The sequence below is a fragment of the Callithrix jacchus genome, chromosome X (assembly GCF_049354715.1).
Source record: "Callithrix jacchus isolate 240 chromosome X, calJac240_pri, whole genome shotgun sequence".
NCBI classification, from domain to species: domain Eukaryota; kingdom Metazoa; phylum Chordata; class Mammalia; order Primates; family Cebidae; genus Callithrix; species Callithrix jacchus.
In genome coordinates this window covers 36973891-36996215 of record NC_133524.1, presented here as the reverse complement: position 1 = coordinate 36996215, position 22325 = coordinate 36973891, and the positions used below count along the sequence as shown (strand labels likewise).

The following is a 22325-nucleotide window of genomic DNA, read 5'->3' as shown; positions in this document are numbered from 1 at the left end:
CAAAAGAGTCACTATAGATATAAAGATCCGGCTCTTTTCATCTAGCTGGAAAGGCATGACATATACATAAGACAAAGACATGGTATTGATCATTCAACTTCTACACTGCGATCTTATTTCCTAAATGATAGCTTGTGCCATCATGAGGTCCTCACAGCACATCACAAAGATGTTTGTAAAATTCAACAGGCTACTAAGTAAGTCACAGTTTAGCAGTTACTAGTGTTCATGTTACAGCAGGTATACTATGTAAAATTATAGACTCCAGAGAACGGCAGAAGTAAGGTTAAGAGGATGGTTCACAAATACAGGACATGTCAAACAAGGTATATCTGAAATTGTCTTCTATTAATTAGAAGAGGATTTCTATTAATTAAAAATCCTCTTATTTAGTTTTAAGTTCTTGATTTTATTAATTGGATTTTATGAGCTATATTCAATATTGGCCATAAGCAATTTCTAGGTCTTTCTAAAAGAACTCATACTCTAGAAAAATATGTCATTCTGAATCATACCATCATTATCTAACTAAAACTAAACAAAATTTAGCTTGTCCATAAGTATCTATGGTGATCAATTTTATTTTTCAATTGCTCCAGGTTGTGGGGCTCAGTTATTTGGTTAAACTCCAGTCCAGATGTTGTTGTGAAAGTGTTTTTTTAGATGTAATTAACACTTAAACCAGTAGACTTTTTAAAACAGTTAAGTTACAGTATTGTATATATTCAAGGTGTACAACATAATGATTTAATATGCATATATACTGTAAAATAATTATCACAATCAGTTAATTAACATGCAGATTACCTTTCATAATATAGATGAATCTCATCCAATTACTTGAAAGCCTTACCAGAAAAGACTGATGTCCCAAGAGGAATAATGAATTCTGCCTTTGGACTCAAGACTCCACCATCAACTCTTCCTGGTATCTCCAGTCTAACACCCTGCCCTGCAAATTTCAAACTTGCCAGCCCACACAACCACGCAACCTGTGAGCCAGAGCCAGTTCCTTAAAATGTCTCCTATCTCCCCCTCTCTCTCCCTCTCTCTCTCACGCCCTCTCACACCCTGTCACGCTCTCTCTCTCTCTCTTTCTCTCACGCTCGCGCTCTCTCTCTCTCTCTCTCTCTCTCTCTCTCTCTGTTGGTCTGTTTCTCTGGAGAACACTAATTAGGGTTCCATACTTCCAAATTGTATTATGTCTGTAAAAATAAATACCCCAGATGACAGTATCTCATTTACTTTTATACTCTTGGCACCAGTACACAGTACACACTCAATAAATAATTAATACCAGTAGACATGAATACATTAAAAAATAAGTATCTAAATCAAACAAACAATAAACTGTTACCTTTAGCCGGGCAAACAGAAAATGCTATCCCTCCTCCTGTGTTGACGGGTTGCCATCGAAACTGAGCAGAACAATGCTGAGGATTATACAATCTAACTGTCCCCCGAAAATACGTTTGTATCAAGAAGCCTCGTGGTCTCAATTCTAGCTCATTAGAAGAAAGCTCAAGTTTTACTAGCTGGACAACTGCCGTCACTAGGATGTGTCCACTGGGTATGTTGTTCACCGTAAACGTGAAAGACCTATAACACAGCAAAAGCATCCACATTTAACTGATGAGAGCTATTTGTGATTATAGAATTCGGCTACATGTAAAATGCACATAGCATTGATTAACATCCACAGTTCTTAGCATGTAACACTTTAATTGTGAAAGATAATTAGATTGCCACTAAAATATGAATTTATATATCTAAAAATTGATGCACATATAGCTTCTATGTTTGGAGAACAAATATAATATACAATACAATTATTCAGGCAAATGAATACATATTCTACAAAAGTACACTTTGATTCTAACAAACAGAAATTCAAAAATAATTCTTACTTCCAAAAATTTCCAATGGTAGGAGATTCAAATATCATTGAAATGTAAGTACTGGATGTAGGTGGAATCACATATGAAAATTGATTGGTTTTCTGAAGTTCTTCTAAATCAGTATCTAACTGGAGCAAAACATGTATAGGTAGCATATTAACAACATGAAGTGCTTGAGTATTTGGAGAGTTCACACAAATATTACCAAAGTTAAGGACAGAAGGCCCTGAAAAAAATGAAAAGTATTTTGTTAAATTTAAAGTTGGCAAATGGGTTCATTTACATTTTAAGTTTTCAAAATATATTTTGATCAACCAATTTATATAAAAATGAAATTTAGAAAAATATTTACCATAATATCTGAAATTATTAAGTAAGAATTTTTTTCTACATGATCATAATTAAATGTTTGGACATTATTGGCTATAATTCAATATAAATGTATTCTAATTATATGGAAAAGTATATGACTAAACAAGAACCATTCACTATAACTTATCTTAGCACCTTGATTTACAACACTTCAACACCTCCTCTATACCCAATAGTACAACTATTTTGTTCACTTATCTGTAATTTATGGAAACTGGTAAATTTCCCATGACCATTGCTTAAATTTTTCCGTTAAAATGCCCAGGGTTTTATAAAAAAGCAATTTTAATAATTTTTAGTTTTGCCTTGCTTTTAACAGCATAATTTAGTTAAGACTGACAGATGGTAAACTGAACATACTTAAAGTATAGAATTTCGTTAGTGTTGGTGTATGTATACACCTGTGAAACAATCAGCACAATAAAGAACGAACATTCATCACTCCAAAAATTTTGTGCCCCTTTACATTCCTTCTCTCCCACTGTTCTCCATGTTTTTGTATGCTGAATTCTTCCCTAGAGAATCTGCCTAGCCACACGGATCAATTATCCTCTGTCCACATCTCCCTCATAGCCACCTTAACCATGGTTAGGATAAAATGAGAACTCCCACTTCAGACCATTATAGCCACTACTTCTTTAATCATAATTGTCCTCCAATCACTTGGTGAAAACGGACCTGGGGGTTACATTGCATAGCACCTCTGTAAGGTTAAAAAGGAATTTTCACTTGTTCTCCTAACTCACAGTCAGCCCAGATGCCTCATGTCTTTACCTCACACAGGTATCTGCCCCCGCTTGAATGTACTTCTCAGAGATGCTAGCCACCTGATAAAAGAGACTCTCCATGAAAACATTCTATTGTTCTCAATCTACTTGACCTGCTTTATGTTTCTTCATACCTTGTAAACCAATGACGTATTATATAAGGATAGGTTTATTATCTCTCTCCTATCCCACCCACAAGTAGTCTCTATGAGAGCAGGAACTCAGTCTGTTTTCTTCATTGCTGTATCTCTAGAACACAGAACTGTGTCTAGTACATGGTGGTCATTCAATTAACATTTTTAAATGACTGAATGGATAAAGGAATTACAATTAAACTGCAGGCATTTTCTAATGCAGCATACTCATCTTATGGATGAAGTGTTTTCACTAAAAGTTTCTAAACACTTATTATGGGTAAGGCACTCGGTTCACACAATTATACTGTAGGGTAGGCAATATTATCACTTCCTATTTTACAAATGAAGAAACTCTGACCCATAGAGGTAAACTCAAATGTCATTGCACTAGTAGGTTGCAGAATCAAACCCAGTTTGGTCTCATTACAGTCTTTCTACCCTATAACACACAGTGTTCCTGAAGCACACAAAGACAATTCCAGAGAGAACTAAGCTAAGAATCCAAGTTTCAGGCATAGCTACATTATGCTACATATAAACGCATACACAGAAAATTTCTGTAATAAGAAAGCAAATATTTGAATTAAAAAATTGGGCAAAGAATTTGAAAGACATTTCTCCAAAGACCATATATGGCATACATAGACATTTCTCTAAGTGAGTACATGAATATATTTTCAACATCTTATTCATTTAGGGAAATGAACATCAAATCCACAATGAGATAACATTTCATACTCATTAGCAGGTCTATAATCAAAAAGACAGAAAATAACAGTGCTGGTGAGAATGTTGAAATTATAACGCTTATACATTGCTGATAGGATTGCAACTTTGTGCAATCACTTTGGCAAACATTTTAAGGGTTAGGTTAGATATAAATTTATCATACAAACCAGCAATTCCACTCCTAAAAATCAGATAATTTTATGTGAATGTTCATAGCAGCATTATTGATCATATCCTCAAACTGAAAACAACTCAATGTCCATCAACTGGGGAACTGATAAACAAAATGTGTATATTCATAAAATGAGGTGCCATTTCAATATAAGAAAGGATCAAAATATTGATTCTACCACATGGGTGAACCTCAGAAACATTAGGCTAAGTGTAAGAAGCAATATATGAAAGACTAGATATTGTACGATTCCATTTATGTTCAGAATAGGCAACTGTATAGAGACAGAAAGTTGATTAATGGTTGTCTGAGACAAGGGGTAAAAATAGAAAGTAACTGGGCGGGACATGGTGTCTTACACCTGTAATCCCAGCATTTTGGGAGGCCAAGGCAGGCAGATCACTTGAGGTCAGGAGTTCGAGACCAACCTGGCCAACATGGTGAAACCCCCATCTCAACTAAAAATACAAAAAGTTAGCTGGGTGTGGTAGCACTGTGTCTGTAATCCCAGCAACTCAAGAGACTGAGTCAGGAGAATCGCCTGAACCCAGGAGATGGATGTTTTAGTGAACCCAGATGGCGCCATTGTACTCTAGCCTGGGCAACAGAGTGAGAAGGAAGGAAGGAAGGAAGGAAGGAAGGAAGGAAGGAAGGAAGGAAGGAAGGAAGGAAGGAAGGAAGGAAGGAAGGAAGGAAGGAGGGAGGGAGGGAGGGAGGGAGGGAGGGAGGGAGGGAGGGAGGGAGGGAGGGAGGGAGGGAGGGAGGGAGGGAAGGAGGGAAGGAGGGAAGGAGGGAGGGAAGGAAGGAGGGAGGGAGGGAGGGAGGAAGGAAGGAGGGAAGGAGAGAGAGAAAGAGAGAGGGAAGGAAGGAGGGAGGGAGGGTGGGAGGGAGGGAAGGAAGGAAGGAAGGAGGGAAGGAAGGAGAGAGAGAAAGAGAGAGAGGGAAGGAAGTAGGGAGGGAGGGTGGGAGGGAGGAAGGACAGAAGGAAGGAAGGAACAAAGGAAGGAAAGAAAGTAACTGCATATGGGCGTGAGAGTGACGGCAGCATTCTAAAATTAAATTATGAAGGTGGTTACACAACTTTAAATTTACTAAAATTCATTCTCTCAATCATACTTAATAAATATGACTACTCTGAGGACCTCTTATATTTCCAAAGGTGATACATGCATACTCTAAATTTCATGAAATATAAATCATACTTGAACTTTTTAAAAAAAAATAAAGGCTGTAGTAGGATTTTGTGTATTCTCACCAACAATTACTTGATGAATTTGCTTTGGTGTCAAAATTAGACTGCAGTCATGTTTTTCCTGGAGTGTGGATGGGTCTGATTTAAGTCTTTTTATAATCTGTAAAAAATCATATTTTTCCAGAATTATTCATTATTAGCAAAAGCTATTTTGAGAATTCTCATGGAATAACCAAATGTAAAACATTGCACATGCCTTTCTTTTGAGGGACTGCTCCTTCTGGGATGCGATACTCCTTGTGGTTAACAATCGATTCGCTTTGATTGAATTCTCTGAAGGGAGCTCCTCTTCTATATGCGCTACTGAGAGTGAAGGTGACCTTAGACCTGACTCTAAGCCTATGTCTATATCATTATATGAATACGTTTTCTCCCTATAAAATTAATAATAATAATAATAATCAGTAATTGCAGTCAAGTCATTCAGAAAATACATCTATAAATTCAAGCATTTCCTATAGCGCATCTTGCTGCTGTCTCACTCATATTCACGTACCCAGACTGGTGCACTACTCTGCATAAAACGGTCCTCTGTGGAGGAGACCCCTTCTCAAACACCTCATCAAGGAAATTATCCTAATGCCTGCCACACCCAAGGACAGCCAATGACTGATATGGACCACAAAAGACAAGCATCTTTGGCTCAAGGCAGGAACAACCATTTGTTAAAATTTAGTCTCAAGAGATCCTGGGCATTAGGCTGACTGTAAAATGTATTTGAAACACATCTTTCCTCAGCTTTTATTCCTTCCCTATATTGCTTCCCTCATCTGTACAAGTTTCCCTTGAGAGTACACATTCCATTAATCATAGGCACTGGAATCCCTATCTCAAGATCTGCTTCTGGGGAAATTCATCTAAGATATCTCCAAGTCAAAAGGTAACAAAACAAATAATTGTAGTTAAAGCAGCTCACTGTTTTGCTTTTATCATGTATTGAAATGTCGTTTAAAACATCTAAAATAAAAAAGAAACCAAGGAGTTAAAAAAAATTATGATTCTGTAGACACCATGATCTGTTTATATTGTTTGAGGAATTGAACATTATCTCTCTGCTTGTTTCTGCAAGTGTATATTTCTTAAATATTTAAGATACGTTGAATAATTCTTTGCATGGTATTTCCTTTGCTGTTTTTCACATGTAGTACATGCAAAATCATGATTCACAAAGTTAAATCTTGGAACCGTTATGAAAGTTCCTCTGCAATATAAGCAAGTCATGTTAATATTTTCATATATGCATTTGTTCAATCAGTATTAAGAGGTCCTAGCCAATTTCTATGTCAGGTGTTGGGTGTGGAATGGCAAATAGGACAGATTCCAGTCCTTCCCCTCATATGTTATTCTACATCAAGACATGATTGCATGTAGAACTAGAGTGAAGCCTATTTTTTCTTAATCTAATCAAAAACAATCCTTTGTAAGGTCACTAGGATGTAATGGTGCCTATTCTAAACCCACCTTTGAATAATTAGTCAGATAGGCAATTTGGATGGTTCTCGATTACACATAAGACTCCAAGAAACAAGATCTGAATCTGACTAATGTTTTCTAAAAGTTAACTATCTTTAGATCATTATGATCAAAATTAGGGAAAAAATGTAGAATAATGAATCATTTTGCTAAACATGCTACCTCCTTTAAACTTCACAGCTTATGAAATAACTATCAAAAATAAATCTATATAGAGAAAACAATTCATAAAAGAACCGTGAATTACTTTCTATCTAATATTCACTCAACTAGGTTTATGCTCTTCCTTTTTACCCACCATACATTTTCAATAAAAAGTAATGTGCAAATATTCACACCTTCTGGGTTTGGTCTACCTCAATCTTCACCAAATGTTCTTAATCATTAAGATGTTCACCCTCAATAATTAAAACATCGGTATGAAGATATCAGTCACAAAGTCAAATGAAAATTAATTTTTCTTCTTTTCCTCAACAATTCCTCAATGTTTACAGTAACACAGCATTAACAATGTTAAATACTTTAAGAGAGTGAAAAAACAAGACAGGAAACAAATGCTTTGCTGTTCAAAGATAACTGTTGATACTTAAATTTTCTTCAAGCCCTGAGACACTCAACCATCTTTAGAACCTAGAAATAATTCCCATATATATCTGAATTCCTGAGATCTCTAACAAGCAGAGAGGCATAAGGAAAGGAGTAGTGGTATAAATGCCTTAAATGAGAAACAGCTATTAACATATCTAAATCCTTATCGGCTCCTTAGAGAAACATCTAGAAATACCTCTGCAGCTTAAAGAAGATAAGTTTTCTAAAATATGCAAAGTACAAGGGACACGAATTACTATGGAAATAAAATATTTTTCCTCATTTATTTATTCAAAAAAAATTTACTAAGTGCCTACTCTATGCCCGACATTGTTCTAAGCACAAGGCATGCTGCAGTAAATAAAATAGAGAAAAATTCCTACCTTATTTTTTCTCAAAAATTGAAAAGGTAAAATGCATTAAAATAAAATAGAAATTATAATTACCAACAAGTAAATATACTATAAAACTTATTTCATTACTTAAAGTTATTAATTGCTAGCCAGAAAACATAAGGACTAAATACTGTCCTAATTACTTATACGAAAAAAGTGTTCATTGAGAAAAATGGTTATGGTCAGGTGATAAATAATAAAAACCAAGCCTTGTTTTTAAAATTCTGCTATTTTTAGATCATCTGATTAATATATATAGAAACAAAATAATAATATTTAATTAACACATTATATCTGTATATAGATACACATGCATAACCTTAAGAAAGAGTTGAAAAAGATAAATAAAAAATTATTGCCAGAAACCACCTCTGCAGGGTGGGAGCAAACAGAATGAGGCAGAAGAAAAGACAGAATTTTCTTTTTTATAATATACAATTATATAAAATGCAGTCTAAGTGGTTTTTATGGTTCTGTGTTTTATGGTACTTGTCAAGTAATAATTTTTAAAAAGGCTAACTTGGTTGGAATTTGTAAAACAATAAGATGCACTATAGAAAAACCTGGACTTTTCCTATTGTAGACAATAAAACAAGTATGTCCTAAAAAACAAATGGTATTGCAGGAAAATGTCTGCAGAATTAAGTGAGCTTAATGACTAACCAAATCTAAAAAGACAAGTGAAGAAAGTCCAGAGTCATTGTAAAGTTTAGATACTTTACTATTAACGCACAAGCAGGCAGGAAAAAAAATGCATTTCAGTCTCAAATGTGTAAAAACTATTCATGGGCATAGGGCCACGATAAGCATGTTGAAATGCCTGGTTCACTTCTTAATAACCATTGGAAACTTAGTCATTTATTTGAGATTTGGATAAATATAAACTGAGGTTAAACACTTTTTATCATCCTAATTGGAGAGGTTTAAGTTCACTTTGTGAAAGTTTATTTAAAATGTGTCTTTGAAGGGGTCAAACAAAGATGATGATTATGATAACAATGATTGTTTCACACAATTTTATTTTTAGCTTAAATAAACTCAAGCTGTCAACCATACTTAATAAACATTTCTACTCTGAGGACTTGTTACATTCCCAAAGGTGATTATTTATATTTTTCTTCTATACTTGTCAACAGCATATTTTAAGAATATTTTATATACCATTCACTTCCTGGCAAGTACATAGGAGAGGTTAGATAAAGAAAACACAGTGGCATTCAACAACCATCTCACTCCATGTTAAAAAAAAAAAGGAACAGAAAATGGCAGTTTTGTTATTATTGCTATCATTAGTGTTATACAGTGGGATCTGATCAAACCTCTGCATGTCATGTTGTCCACTACACTTTTCAAAGTTTCAGGTTTTTATAATATTTCATGTTACCTGAAATGTTTATGATGGTCTGTACACCCGATAGTTGCAGCTCCATCTTTGGGAAAGGGTAATAGCATGTCCTTCTCTGACTCTCCACGTGAGTGATGATTGTGAGTGCATCTTATGGTGGATTTAAATACTGATAGAGGTGCATAAGTCTTACATTTTGCCAAGTCTTCAACTACAATCTTTTCCGTAGGATTATGGATCACAGGCGATACCCCTTTTATAGAATTGAATATTAAGTTTATAGATGGTATTTTTTATTTCAACTTTATAAGCAATAACCATGAATTAATTAATACACTAGATAATTGATTCTAACTTAAATGCTTAACTCCTAAACACACTTTGAAAATACAAATTATTAATTAAAAGAGACCTATACAACACAATTTAGCAAAATAATAAAATATGAATAATAAAAATGCATATATAAAAACATAAAATATGGTAACTTGAAGGATTTAAGTTGGCCCATATGAAAGTAAATTTTTTGTTGGTTAAAAACTGTTGACTATCAGCAACTTCATATAGTTCAATGTATATATAAAGAAGAATTAGACAAAACAGTAGCAACAAGTAAATCCACGGAATAGTCAAAAACAGTTTCTATTATAGACTCCTTTAGCAACCAGACTAAGAAGAATAAAATATAAGAGCCATAAAAAAATTAAATAAACTGTATACATCACTAAACCAGTGCTATGTAAAGTGCAGTCCTCAGAATGGCAATAATGGCAGTGTCAGCATCTACTGGGAACATGGTAAAAATGTGAGTCTTTGGGCTGCAACACAGAGTAGCTTAATAATCATTGCTAAGATGTAAGCCAGTGATATGTGCATTAACAGGCCTTCTAGGTGATTTCAATGCATGTTAAAAGATGAGAACTCCTAGGTCAGACCACATTATATTATATACACATACATATATATACACACACACACATGTGCGTGTGATTAAGCAATTAGTATATTAAAATAATCTTAAATTAACAACAATAACAACAAAACCAAGTGGCATTACACAATAGCATACCAGGAATAGTTTTCCTCACAACTTTCATGGTGGGAGCTTTGCAGATGCTGTTGAAATCTAAAGATACATGACAGAAAGGTTTCATTGATAAAGACTGCAAATCTTCATCTGCCACTAAACCAATGATCTCTATCATCTGTTTCACTTTGAAGACTCCAAGTTGATGTGGTGCAAAGGAAAACATCACATTCTAAAACAAAACAAACAAACAAAAAGATGAAAAGTAACCAATAACAAATAGGTTGAAAAAAAAGTTAAAAGCAAAAGCAAATCTTAAAAAAAAAAAGTTAATAAAATTTCAAGGAAAGCTAGTTTATAATGGTAATATGAAAGTACTTCAGAAATACACAGCATTAACAAACTTAAAATATTCATTATCATAAAAGTATTTAAGAAAAATTAAAAATAATACCAAAGCACTTTCAGAATGGTGGATTAAGGACCTCCAAAAGCCTACTTCTCGAGAACAGGAAAGAGAACACTGGCAACAAAAATTGTCAAAATGAACTATTTTCAGATATTTGAAAATACCTAAAGGCTCACAAAAATCTAAGGAGTATTTACTTAAATAAAAAAGATTGAATCTCTGAAGGAACAGAAGACTGTGCCACTTTTACTTGATGTAGTTCCATTCTTTAAAATTCAGCTTTGCAGTCACTTTGAAAAACAGCAGCCTTGCAACTTTGGTAACTGAAAACCATTAGCCTAGTAGCCAAAGGAGGGGAAAGAATGAGTTTGGAACACTCCAAAAGCCTCACTACTAGAGACATGTACATATTTGTTTTGTCTCACATGATTCAGCATTCACTCTGTGTGAACAATGCTCTCTCCAGTGCTCTGTCAAATATATAGGTATATTTTACTCTGTGTATGCATTTGTCCAGCAATTTTTGAACATCTAAGTAACTTGAAGTGGCATTATCATTTAAGGCTAAAATGAGGCTATTCATAAATAAATGAACAAACAGAAAAATTTAAAAACCACTTAAGAACAAGATATTCAGATGGTATTTGAAAAGCTCTGAAATATTCCTGGGAATCTAGATTGCATCTGCAGGACTTTATATATTCCCAGAAAAGAATTAAGAAAGTGCTCATGTCTCATCTATAGCTGAATCTGAATTAAAGACTAGAAAGAGTTGTAAACTACTTGACAGAATATTGAAGACATGCCCCTACATATTTACTTATACAGAGGCTCTGGATACAGGCTGTGAGACTTATTGATTCAAAGATTTTTAAGGGAACCTCTGTCAATCATCAGCTGAACACTAAGTTAACTGAGTAGAGACTTTATTGGCTGTACACAATAAAGAAAAAGCTTTCACAGAATTTGTCTAGAGAATCACTATATAAACAAAACAACAAAAAAGCACAACAAATACTGCAATGCTCTGATTTTCATAGTTGCCAAATTATATTATTTAAAATAACCAGTTTTCAACATGAAAAAAATATGAAACACCCAAATAATCAGGAAAGTATAGTTGATACCTAGGAAAGATGTAGTTCATAGGCAATGTCCCTATGGAAATCCAGATGGTGAATTTATTAGACAAACATGATAAGTTAACTATTGCAAATATTTTCAAAGAACTGGAGAGAAACAGGTCAAAAGAATTAAAGGAAGTATGTGTACAATGTCTCACAAAATAGACAATTTCAAAAAAGTGTGGAAATTATAAAAAAGAATGAATTAATAACTTGGAATTGAAGAGTAATGTAACTAAAATTTTAAATTTACTTAAGGGACTCAGTAGCAGATTTGAACTGGCAGAAAAACTAATCAATGAAATTGAAGACAAGACATTTGAAATTATTCAGACTCAAGAGAGATACATAAGGATAAAGAATAAAGAACAGAGTCTCAAGAGCCTTTTGGGGACACCATCAAGCATAGTCACATGTGTATGATGGTAGTCTAAAAAGGAGAAGAGAGAAAGAACAGATCAGAAAAAATATTTGAAGAAATAATAGATGAAAAGTTCAATTGATTATAAAGATAATATACATATCAAAGAAACTCAACAAAACCCAAGCAGGTTAAATCAAATAGATCCATATCTAAACACAACAACTACCAGAAAGCAACAAGAGAGAATCTTGAAACACTGCAAGAAGAAAGGTAATCATCATGTGAGAAGGTTTATTTAGAGATGAAGAGCTAACTTCTTATTGGAAACTCTGAAGGCAAAGAGGCTATGGGGAGGCATGTTCAAATATTGAAGGAAAAAGACTCTAGATGCAAAATTCTGTAACCAGCACAACTATCATTCAAAATTAAAGTATAAATTAAGAGGTTTCCCGAAAAATATAAATGAAGAGAATGTATCATTAGTAGATTTGCATTATAAAAATATAAAGGGAATTCTTCACAATGAAGTAATAACTCAAATTCAGAAAAAGAAATTAAGAGCACAGGTAAACATAATTACCTACACAGATATATATAAAAGCATAAACTTACTTTTGTTTGCAATGCTTTCCTGCTCCTATCTGATTTAAAAAGCAATGTATTCAGAAATAAGTATTAGAGTATGGATGAGCTTTTAAAGAATAAGCACATATAATTTGTATGACGAGAATAGCATAAAGAGGAGACAAGAAACAATTCTACTGAAGCAAAGTTTTTGAATTCTATACAATTAAGTAGACATTAATGTAAATGAGACTGTATTACATAAAAGAAAATTAAATGTTTTTAAAGTTTAGTCAAATAAATTATGAGGAAATTAAAATGGTATATTACAAAATATCTATTTAGTACAAAATAAAACAGTAATGAAATGATAGAAAACAAGGAGGATATGTAATTACAGAAAACAAATAGAAAAATAGCAAATGTAAATCCTATGTTACTAGTAGGTACATTACATATAAATGGGTTGGCATACATTTACCTGTGTAATAAACCTGTATATCCTGCACATGTACACCATAATTTAAAATTAAAATTAAAATTTTTGAAAAAAGTAAATGAATTTTCTTTACATTCCTTTCACCCAGCTCTATTAAGGTATAATTAATACATAAAAATTATTTGTATACAAATATATAGTATTTAATATGTAATTTTGAATAAATTTTGAAATGATTAAATGAAGCTAAATAATATATCCTTACTGTTTTGTGTTGAAAATATTTATACCCTCTTAGCAATTTTCAATTACACATTATTATTAACTATAGTCACCCAGAGCTTATTCATTCTGTCTAACTGAAATTTTATATTCTTTGATTGATATCTCATTAGTTTTCACCCACTATTCCTGGCAACCACAATTCTACTCTCTGCTTCTATGAGTTCAACTTTGATTCCACATGTAAGTGTGGGCATGCAGTATTTGTCTTTCCAAGTGTGTCTTATTTCACTTAGCATAACTTCCTCCAAGTTCATCCATGCTTTGCAAATGACAAGATTTCCTTATTTTTTAAGGCTGTATGGTATTCACACACACACACACACACACACACACACATTTTTTTAATCCAAAGGGAATGAAATAAGCATGTTGAAGAGATATCTTCACTCTCATGTTAACTACAGCATTATTCCATAGCCAAAATATGCAATCAATCTGTTCATCAATAGATAAATGAACACACATAAATGGATTACATTGTGCACTCAGAAAGCAGAGATTGGTGGAGTAGGCAAAAACACCATCTACATATTGCCCACAAGAGGTATACGTTGTATACAAAGATACAAATAGGTTGACAGTGAAAAGATGGCAAAAAGATGTGTCATATGCAAACAATATCCAAAAGAGAGCAGGGCACCTATACTAATATAAGACAAAATATATACTGATAGAAAAAGTTCTACATTGGAAAAAGAGCATTTTATAATGATAAAAGAGTCAAGACATCAGGAATGGATATCATAACCACATATGCACCTAATATGAAAAAACTGATAGAAGTGAAGAGAGAAATAGGCAATTCAACTATAATAGTGGGAGACTTAGATATCCCACTTCCAATAATGATTAGAAAAACTAAGCATATGATCAACAAAGAACAGAGAACTGAAAAACCAATTAGACCTAAAATATACCTGCAGAACATTTTACCTAACTACAGTAGAATGCACATTTTTCCAAAGCACACATTTGCACTTTGAATGAAACTTTTTAAATATAGACTATGTTAGGTTATGCAATAAGCCTCAATCATTTAAAAAAATTGAAATCTGCACAGTCTGTTTTTCAACCAAAATGTAATAAAATTAAAATCCATAAGAGAAGAAAATGTAAAAAATTCATACATTTTGGAAATTAAGGAGTAAACATCTAAATAACCAATAGATCAGAGAATAAAACTACAAGGAGAATTCAACTATATTTTGAGATGAAGAAAAACTAAAACACAACATACGAAAACGTATGGAATGCAGAAAAAGCAGTGACAAGATACAAATTTATGGTTATAAATAAATGTATTTTTTAAAGACTTTTAATTAATAATCTAACCATTCACCTTAGGAAATTTTTCAAAAAAACAACAAAGTAAGTTTAAAGGGAGTAGAAGAAAAGGAATAATAAACACAAAAGCAATAATAAATAATAAAGAGAATAGAAAATGTTAGGAAAAAATCAGTTTTGAAACTATGTCTTTGAAATGATTAACAATGCTGAAAAAAAATTAGCTAGACTTAATAAGCAAAAAAAAGAGATGACTAACTTTGCTAAAATCAGGAACAAAAGAGAGGACATCACCACCAACTTACATCATAAAAAGGTTTATAAGTTAATGTGATCAACAATTGAATACCAACAAATCAGGTAACCTAAATGACATGGGAAAATTCTTATAAAGTGAAATACATAAACTACTGAAACTAACCCAAGAAAAAGTAGATAATATGAATAGCCTCGCAACAAATAAAGAGATTGAATTCATAGCCAAAAAAATTCTGACAAAGAAAATCCCAGGACAAAATGGCTTTGGTGGTAAATCCAACCATTTAAAGAAGAATTAGTGCCAATCTTTTACAAGCATTTACAAAAAAATTAAAAGAAGAGAGTACTTCTCAATTCATTCTATGGTACTGGTTTTATTCTGATACCAAAATCAAAAATATTTTTTAAAATCTCTAGTCTTATGGCCCTTATGAATATATATGCAAAATTACTCAACTAAATACTATCAAACTGAAACCAGCAAAATGTAAAAAGGATTATATACTATGTATGAGTATGATTTCAAGTTTAACATCTATATGTCAATGTAATGCACCATCTTAATAGAATAAAGGACAAAACCACATTATCATTTTAATAGACACAAAAAGTGGTTGACAAAATACAATGCACTTCCATAATAGAAACATGCAACAAACTAGGAATAGAAGGGAAGTCCCTCAAGTTGATAAAGGCAGCCTATGAAAATCTTACAGTTAAAATCATACTTAATGATAAGAGACTAAATGTTTTCCCCTTAGATCAGAAACAAGATAAGATACCCTTTTGCCATGACTATTTAATACTGTACTAGAGGTTCTAGTTAGGACAAGTAGGTAAGAAAATAAGTAAATAAAATGAATCCAGATTAGAAAGAAAGATGTAAAATGATCTCCATTCACAGGTGACATGATCTTGTATCCCAAAGAATCCACCAAAAAACCACCAGAACTAATAAATGAGTTCAGCAAAATTTGCAGAATACAAGGCCAATATGCAGAAATCAACTGCATTTATATACACTAGCAATGAATAATCCAGAAATAAAACTAAGAATTCAATTTCATTTACATATCATCAAAAAAGGATAAAATATTTAAAATAAATTTTTTTAATAATTGCAAGACTTGTACACTGACTACTACAAACATTATTAAAAAGGCATTAAAGAAGACATAAATAAGTGTAAAGACATACAATCTCATGGATCACAGGATTTAATATTGTTAAAATGGCAAAATTCCCTAAATAAATTTACAGATTCGACACAATTCTTATCAAAATTCCAGCTGTCTTTTCTTTCTGCAGAAATTAGCAAGCTAATGTTAAAGTTCATATGTATTTGCAATCATGTCGCATTAGGCAAAAGTGTTCTTTAAAAAGAAAAAATTTGGAAGGCTCATATATCCCAAATTCGAAAAGTACCATAAAGCTGCAGTAATTACAGGCCTGGTACAGTGGCTCACACCTGTAATCCCAGCACTTTGGGAGGCTGAGGCGAGCAGATCATTTGAGGTCAGCAGCTCAAGAGCAGCCTGGCCAACATGGTGAAGTACGTTGTCTCAAAAAAAAATAAAAAGAGCTACAGTAATTAATACATTGTGGTACTGACAAAGGATAAATACAGACAGGCAAAATAGAATTTTTAGTCTAGAAATCATTACATTCATGGTCAATTAATTTTTTTATATATGTGACAATAGTCTGTGATAACTTGACATCTCTATGAAAAAATGTTATAAAAATGCCATTTATAAAAAATAACAAAATGTATAATAGAAAAAGTTTGAGCTAAAATTCTTACTAAAAAACATAGGAACAAAACTTAATGACCTCAGACAGTATATGACTACTTAGATATGATACTAAATGCCCAAGAAACAAAAGGAAAAAACAGATAAATTGAACTTCATCAAAAGAATTACTTTTATCCTTCAAAGGAAACTACCAAGAAAGTGGGAAGACAATCCACAGGATGGAATCAAATATTTGTGATTTCCATATCTGTCAAAGGACTTGTATTGAGAATATATAAAGAACTCTAGCAATTCCATAACAAAAAGGCAGACCAGTTAAAAATTAGTAAAATATATTTCATTAGTTTTCTATTTTGGCAATAAAAAATTACCAAAAAGCTTGTTGACTAAAATAACTCAAATTTCTTAGCTTACACTTGTCAGAAGGCTAATACAGGATGAAAATCAAGGTGTCAATAGGACTGTTTATTTCTGGAACTGTAGCAGAGAATCTGCTTTCTTGCCTTTTCCAGATTCTAAAAGCCATCCCATTCTTCAGCTTATGCACCCCACCCCCTTCCACCTTCAGAACCAGAAATCAATGGACAGTAAAGTCTTTCATCACTTTGACACTGATATATTTTCTGTCCTCCATTTCCACTTTTAATGAACCTGGGAGTACACAGGGTTCACCTGAATAATCCAGGCTAATTTTCCTATTTTAGGGTCAGTCAATTAACAGTCTTAATTGCAAGTGAAACCTGAATTAGTCCTTGCCATAGAACATCACATGTTCATAACTTTTAGAGATTAAGATAGAGATATTTTAGGGGGCCATTATTCTGCCTTATTATAGATATGCATAAATATTTCTCCAAAGAAAATATACAAATGGACAAAAAGTACATGAAAAGATATTTGTCAGCATTAGTTACTGAGGATATATAAATGAAAACCATAAGGACATGATACTTTGCACCCACTGGGATGACTATAATAATAATAAAAAGAGAAGTACATTAACAAGTGTGGGAGGGCATGGATAAACTGGAATGTTTATTTATTGTTGGTGGGAATATAAAATGGTACAATCACTTTGGAAAACAGTATGACAGCTTCTCAAAAAGTTAAACATACAATTTTCATATGACCCCAAAAATCCTACTCTTAAGTATATTTCAAGAATATTAAAACTTTGTCCACAAAAAAGTTGTACACAAATGTTTACAGCAGCATTATTCATAATAGCCAAAAGGTGGAAACAACCCAAATGTCCCTCACTTGATGACTGGTTCAACAAAAGGTGATAAATCCTTACAAAGGAATATAAATTGGCTATAAAAATGAAGCATTCATACATATTACAATGTGCATGAACCCTGAAAATACTATGCTAAGTGAAAGAAGCCATACACAAAATGCCATGAATATAATATTTGTAGAAAATGACCCAAAATGGAAAACCTACTGACTAGAGAATAGATTAACATTTGCCAGAGGCTGATGAATGAAGAGAAGGGGAGACTGCTAATGGGCACGGGGTTTCTTTTTGGGGTGAAGAGAATGTTGCGGAATTAGTGCTGATGTGTGCACTCTGAACATATTAATATCACTGAATTGTATATTTCAATATGTGAATTTTATGGTATGTGAATTGCATATCTATAAAGTTAGTATTTAAAAAGAATAATCTTATCACACTTCTAAATAGTCAAACGCTCTTTGACCAGTCTGTGCAGGTCACAATTGTCCAGTGTCTACTATACTTCTTACATTCACATTTTGACTAATTTGAAAATGATTAGTGTAAGAGAAATTCACAAATGTAGAGGGTTAAAAATAATATTGGGGAATTAGCTATCAGATATGTTTTGAAAGACGCATATGGTACTGGAGAAAAATAATTGAGTGGGTAGGTTTAAGAGACTTGGATTACAGGAAATCTAGGAAGCAGTTAAAAAGAAAACATTTAGTATAAAGTGGTTAACATTTGTTGCTCTTCTATGAAAACTGATTGCGTCTATCGAAATTTGGAGGGAGAGAGTCATACTAATGAAACAGTAAGAGATATAAATAGGAGCTGCATGTGTATAAACACGTATACAATAGTTCTTAATTGCAATTGGGAGAAAGCTTCCTTCAATAACTTTATAAACTGCATCACTGCAGTGGAAGAAAGAGGATAACATAAGAAACTGAGGAGAAACTGAATGTACTTATGTTTGCTATATTTAAGGCAGGGTTCAACAAACTTTTTCTGCAAATTGCCAGACAGTGAATGCTTTGGGCTTCATGGGGCATACAGTCTTCTCACAACCATTCAACTCTGCATTTTGTGTAAAAATAGCCCTAGACAACAGGTGAACAAAAAAGAGTAGCTATATTCCAAAAACATTAATTACCAAAATAGGCATCAGGCCACATTTGACCTATGGACCAGAGTCTTTTAACCCATGGTTTAGAGGATATGGGAAAGAGTTACCTGTGCAGCAATGAAAAGAAAAAGAGCTCCTGACAAGCAGAAGCTGATCTAGTGCTCACAGGTATGCCTTGTTCTCTTTTTCTGCTTTGCACCAGCAGTACAAGTTCTAGGCCTGCCTGGTAAATATCACCAGTTTCAAACTTCGAAATTCTACTCAAACTTCAAGGTCTGGCTCATACTTTACTCTCCTATGAAGACTTTTCTATCTGGTTAGAAGTAAACATCCTGTTATCTGAGTTTCTATATCACCTTGTTACAACTTTATCTTAACATACTTTGCATTTTCCTTAAGCCATACCTACCTGTGTATATGTCTAACATCTTAGAGGAAGTAACTATGTTTTGCCTTTCTTTAAATTCCCTAGTGCCAAATGCTTTCGCTGGCACATGAGAGTCACTTAACAAATCATTATGGATTCTATCTGAGTACCAATACAAAAGTCTTCATAACTAGGCCACAGAAGAGAAACGATTTATAAACACTGGTAGAACAAATGTTGTTTCTAATCCTCTGCATAGCATTTTAGCACACCTTAAAATGTTAGCTGCAATGGAAAAGCAAAGAAAAATTATCTTACCACCATGCATCCCTCATTAATCCTGCCCTTTTCAGGTTCGATTTTAAAATTTGCATTTCTTGGAAAGTGGTATATCACAGGAAGCAATTGGCATTGATTTTGTATGGTAAAGTGAATTTCTGAACGTTCACCCACGAAACAAGGTTTAAAATTAAGAACTTTTCCTGGATCAAACTGTAGTAAAACTGGAATTCCTGATCCCTTCACCGCTAATTCCGTTTTCTGAAGTCGCTCACCTGTGAAAGCAATAATAACTGTTGAACATAAAAAGTGTTTGGGGAATCCAGAATATATTTGCTTAGTCCATTTGTTGTCTGAAAGACCTAATGCAAATTGGGTAGCTCATTCAATCTTTTCTTTCAACAAAATTATTGAGTGCCTTCTCTGTGTCTCGCCTTGAGGATACAGCAATGAATAAAAAAGACAACATTCCTGCTTTTACGGACTTCACATTCTAGTAAGGTGACACTGACAATAAACAACCAAATAATGCTATATGTTTACACAGCATTTTATAGACGATAAGTATTATGGGTAAAGGTAAACAAGGTGAGACAGAGCACAAGGTCTTGGGAATTCTGTTTTATATAGCGATGTCCAAAAAGGCCTCTCTGACAGGGAGATACTTGAGCCAAAGATATAAAGGGAGTCTGGAAAAAATATGTTAAAAATCTAGGAAAAGTATATTCCAGGCAGAGAACAGCAGGTACAAATATGCTAAGTCAGGAAATTGTCTGTCATGTTCAAACAACTTTAAAGAATCAAATATAGCTAGAGGAGAGGAGCAGAAAACTGGTGAGAAATTATCAAATTTTAGATATATTTTTGAGGGTAGACTTAAGAAGATTTGCTGATACATTGGCCACAGAATAGGGAAATAAAGAAGTGATAAAGGATGACTCTAAGTTTTTAGTCTTAGCAACCGAAATGACGGAATTGCCATTTCATGAAATAAGAGACTGAAGGAGGAGCCGGTTGTGGAAAAATCAGGAGTTCTATTCGCGACATGTTAAGTTGAGATACCTAGTAGATATTCTAATGGAAATGTCTACTAGGCCACTCTGCATTGACAAGCTTACGAGTGAAGATGAAGGAGGAAAGAGTGGAGACTTGAGGAGAGAATAAAAGGTGTGTGATACTCATTTCAGATTGTGTAAGAGTGAATGAATGGGTAAATGCAATAGGAATGTCAGACAGCTTAAATAACTCATTTGGGATTAGTGACTATAGATACACAGTGAAACCTCTCAATATGTTTGTGTGTTTTTCTCTAACACAATCCACTTCCCATGTGCATACCCAATGTAGGCTCAAAGTTGAATTTCACAGAATTAGAGGTTTGTCAGTCAGACACTATGGGAGACAGACCAACAGACATAAGTGTACATGAAAAAGAGTAATTGTAATAATGGACAATGGAATAGAAGCTGGGCAAAAATATAATCATGAAGCTTTGGGGAAACTAGAAAGACGACAGCAGAAGAACAATTTTGCAGAGAGACCAGTGTAACTGGAACCGAAGAAATAGAGTTTTTATTTTTTCACTGATGCTCTCAGAAGCCAATCTTAGACTTTATATTACCTTTAAGGCAAACCAAGTAACTCCATCCCTAGGTATAAAAAACTGGATTTACCTGTAAACTTTGTATAAATGTGGAATTGCCATTGCTGTCTAGGATTAGCAGACATAGCTCAATATCACAAAACATGATATAAATAGTAACAGGACAATCCATTTCTGCCCAAGGAATACAGTTAAATCCTGCTCCATATCACTTACACCAACATACCCAATTTGCCTAAATATCCAGCATGGTGACCTAACCCCTCCTTGGTATAGCTCATTTTCCTGGATTTGATTCATAACCTTCCTAATTCTCTATTTTCTCTTTCATCTGTCTTGCTAAGCTGAACTCCAAGTCCAATTCCATTTTTTTTCCCTCACTACAACCAACCTGAAATGTAAAATATATAAGGCATCTTGACATGTGGCCTGCAAAACATGTACAATTACCAGTGTCCGATAACACTGGTTATTGGTCCTGTACCCTATTAACTAGATCTTTTTTTTTTACTGCTCCTATTTGTAGATTCTAAGAGAGCTGAAGGTTTAGTAGAGATGAAATGGTTCATTTGTCCCCATACCAATCCCTAAGAAAAAACCTAGGCATACATAGAAAAAGAAATCAGGTTTTTTTTTTTTATTTCTTAAACTCTAGAACATCATGTTTATCTAAAATCATTTTAAAATTATAAAGCAAGCTAACTTCTAACCTGGAAAATTACTATGTAAATAATTGTGAGGTTGACTTGTTTCCTAACACGCCACAGATGACACTTTACGGTCTCTTGAACACGGTTGCATTTTTGTTCTATTGAATAATTATAAATTTGATTAAATTGTCTCTACAGATATTGATGTTCAAATTTTTAAACAATTTAAATGTTTAAATTTAAATTTTGATAATTTTGTTAATTTCACACTTACTTTTAATGGTTTTATAGTCATCATCTCTCAAAAATCCATCTTTACTTCCTACAGACTCAAATCTCAAATAGAGAACATAGTCCTGCTTGTATGAAGGTCCAATATCCTTTTTACATTCATCCGTAAGTCTGTAAAAAAATCACAATGAGTTATTTTTAA

At 33.3% G+C, this 22325-nt stretch overlaps 1 protein-coding gene across 1 annotated transcript in view; it reads right to left on the bottom strand.

Moving 5' to 3' along the window:
- Positions 1-22325, bottom strand: part of CFAP47 (cilia and flagella associated protein 47) — a 437978-nt gene that overhangs the window by 381961 nt on the left and 33692 nt on the right. Inside the window, exons 7-14 of the mRNA XM_078364097.1 lie at positions 22167-22294; positions 19679-19914; positions 10198-10387; positions 9168-9381; positions 5524-5701; positions 5331-5427; positions 1908-2124; positions 1358-1599 (exon numbers count right to left, since the gene is read on the bottom strand). Of these exons, the coding sequence (XP_078220223.1) occupies positions 1358-1599; positions 1908-2124; positions 5331-5427; positions 5524-5701; positions 9168-9381; positions 10198-10387; positions 19679-19914; positions 22167-22294 (1502 nt within the window). The remainder of the gene's footprint in view (positions 1-1357; positions 1600-1907; positions 2125-5330; positions 5428-5523; positions 5702-9167; positions 9382-10197; positions 10388-19678; positions 19915-22166; positions 22295-22325) is intronic.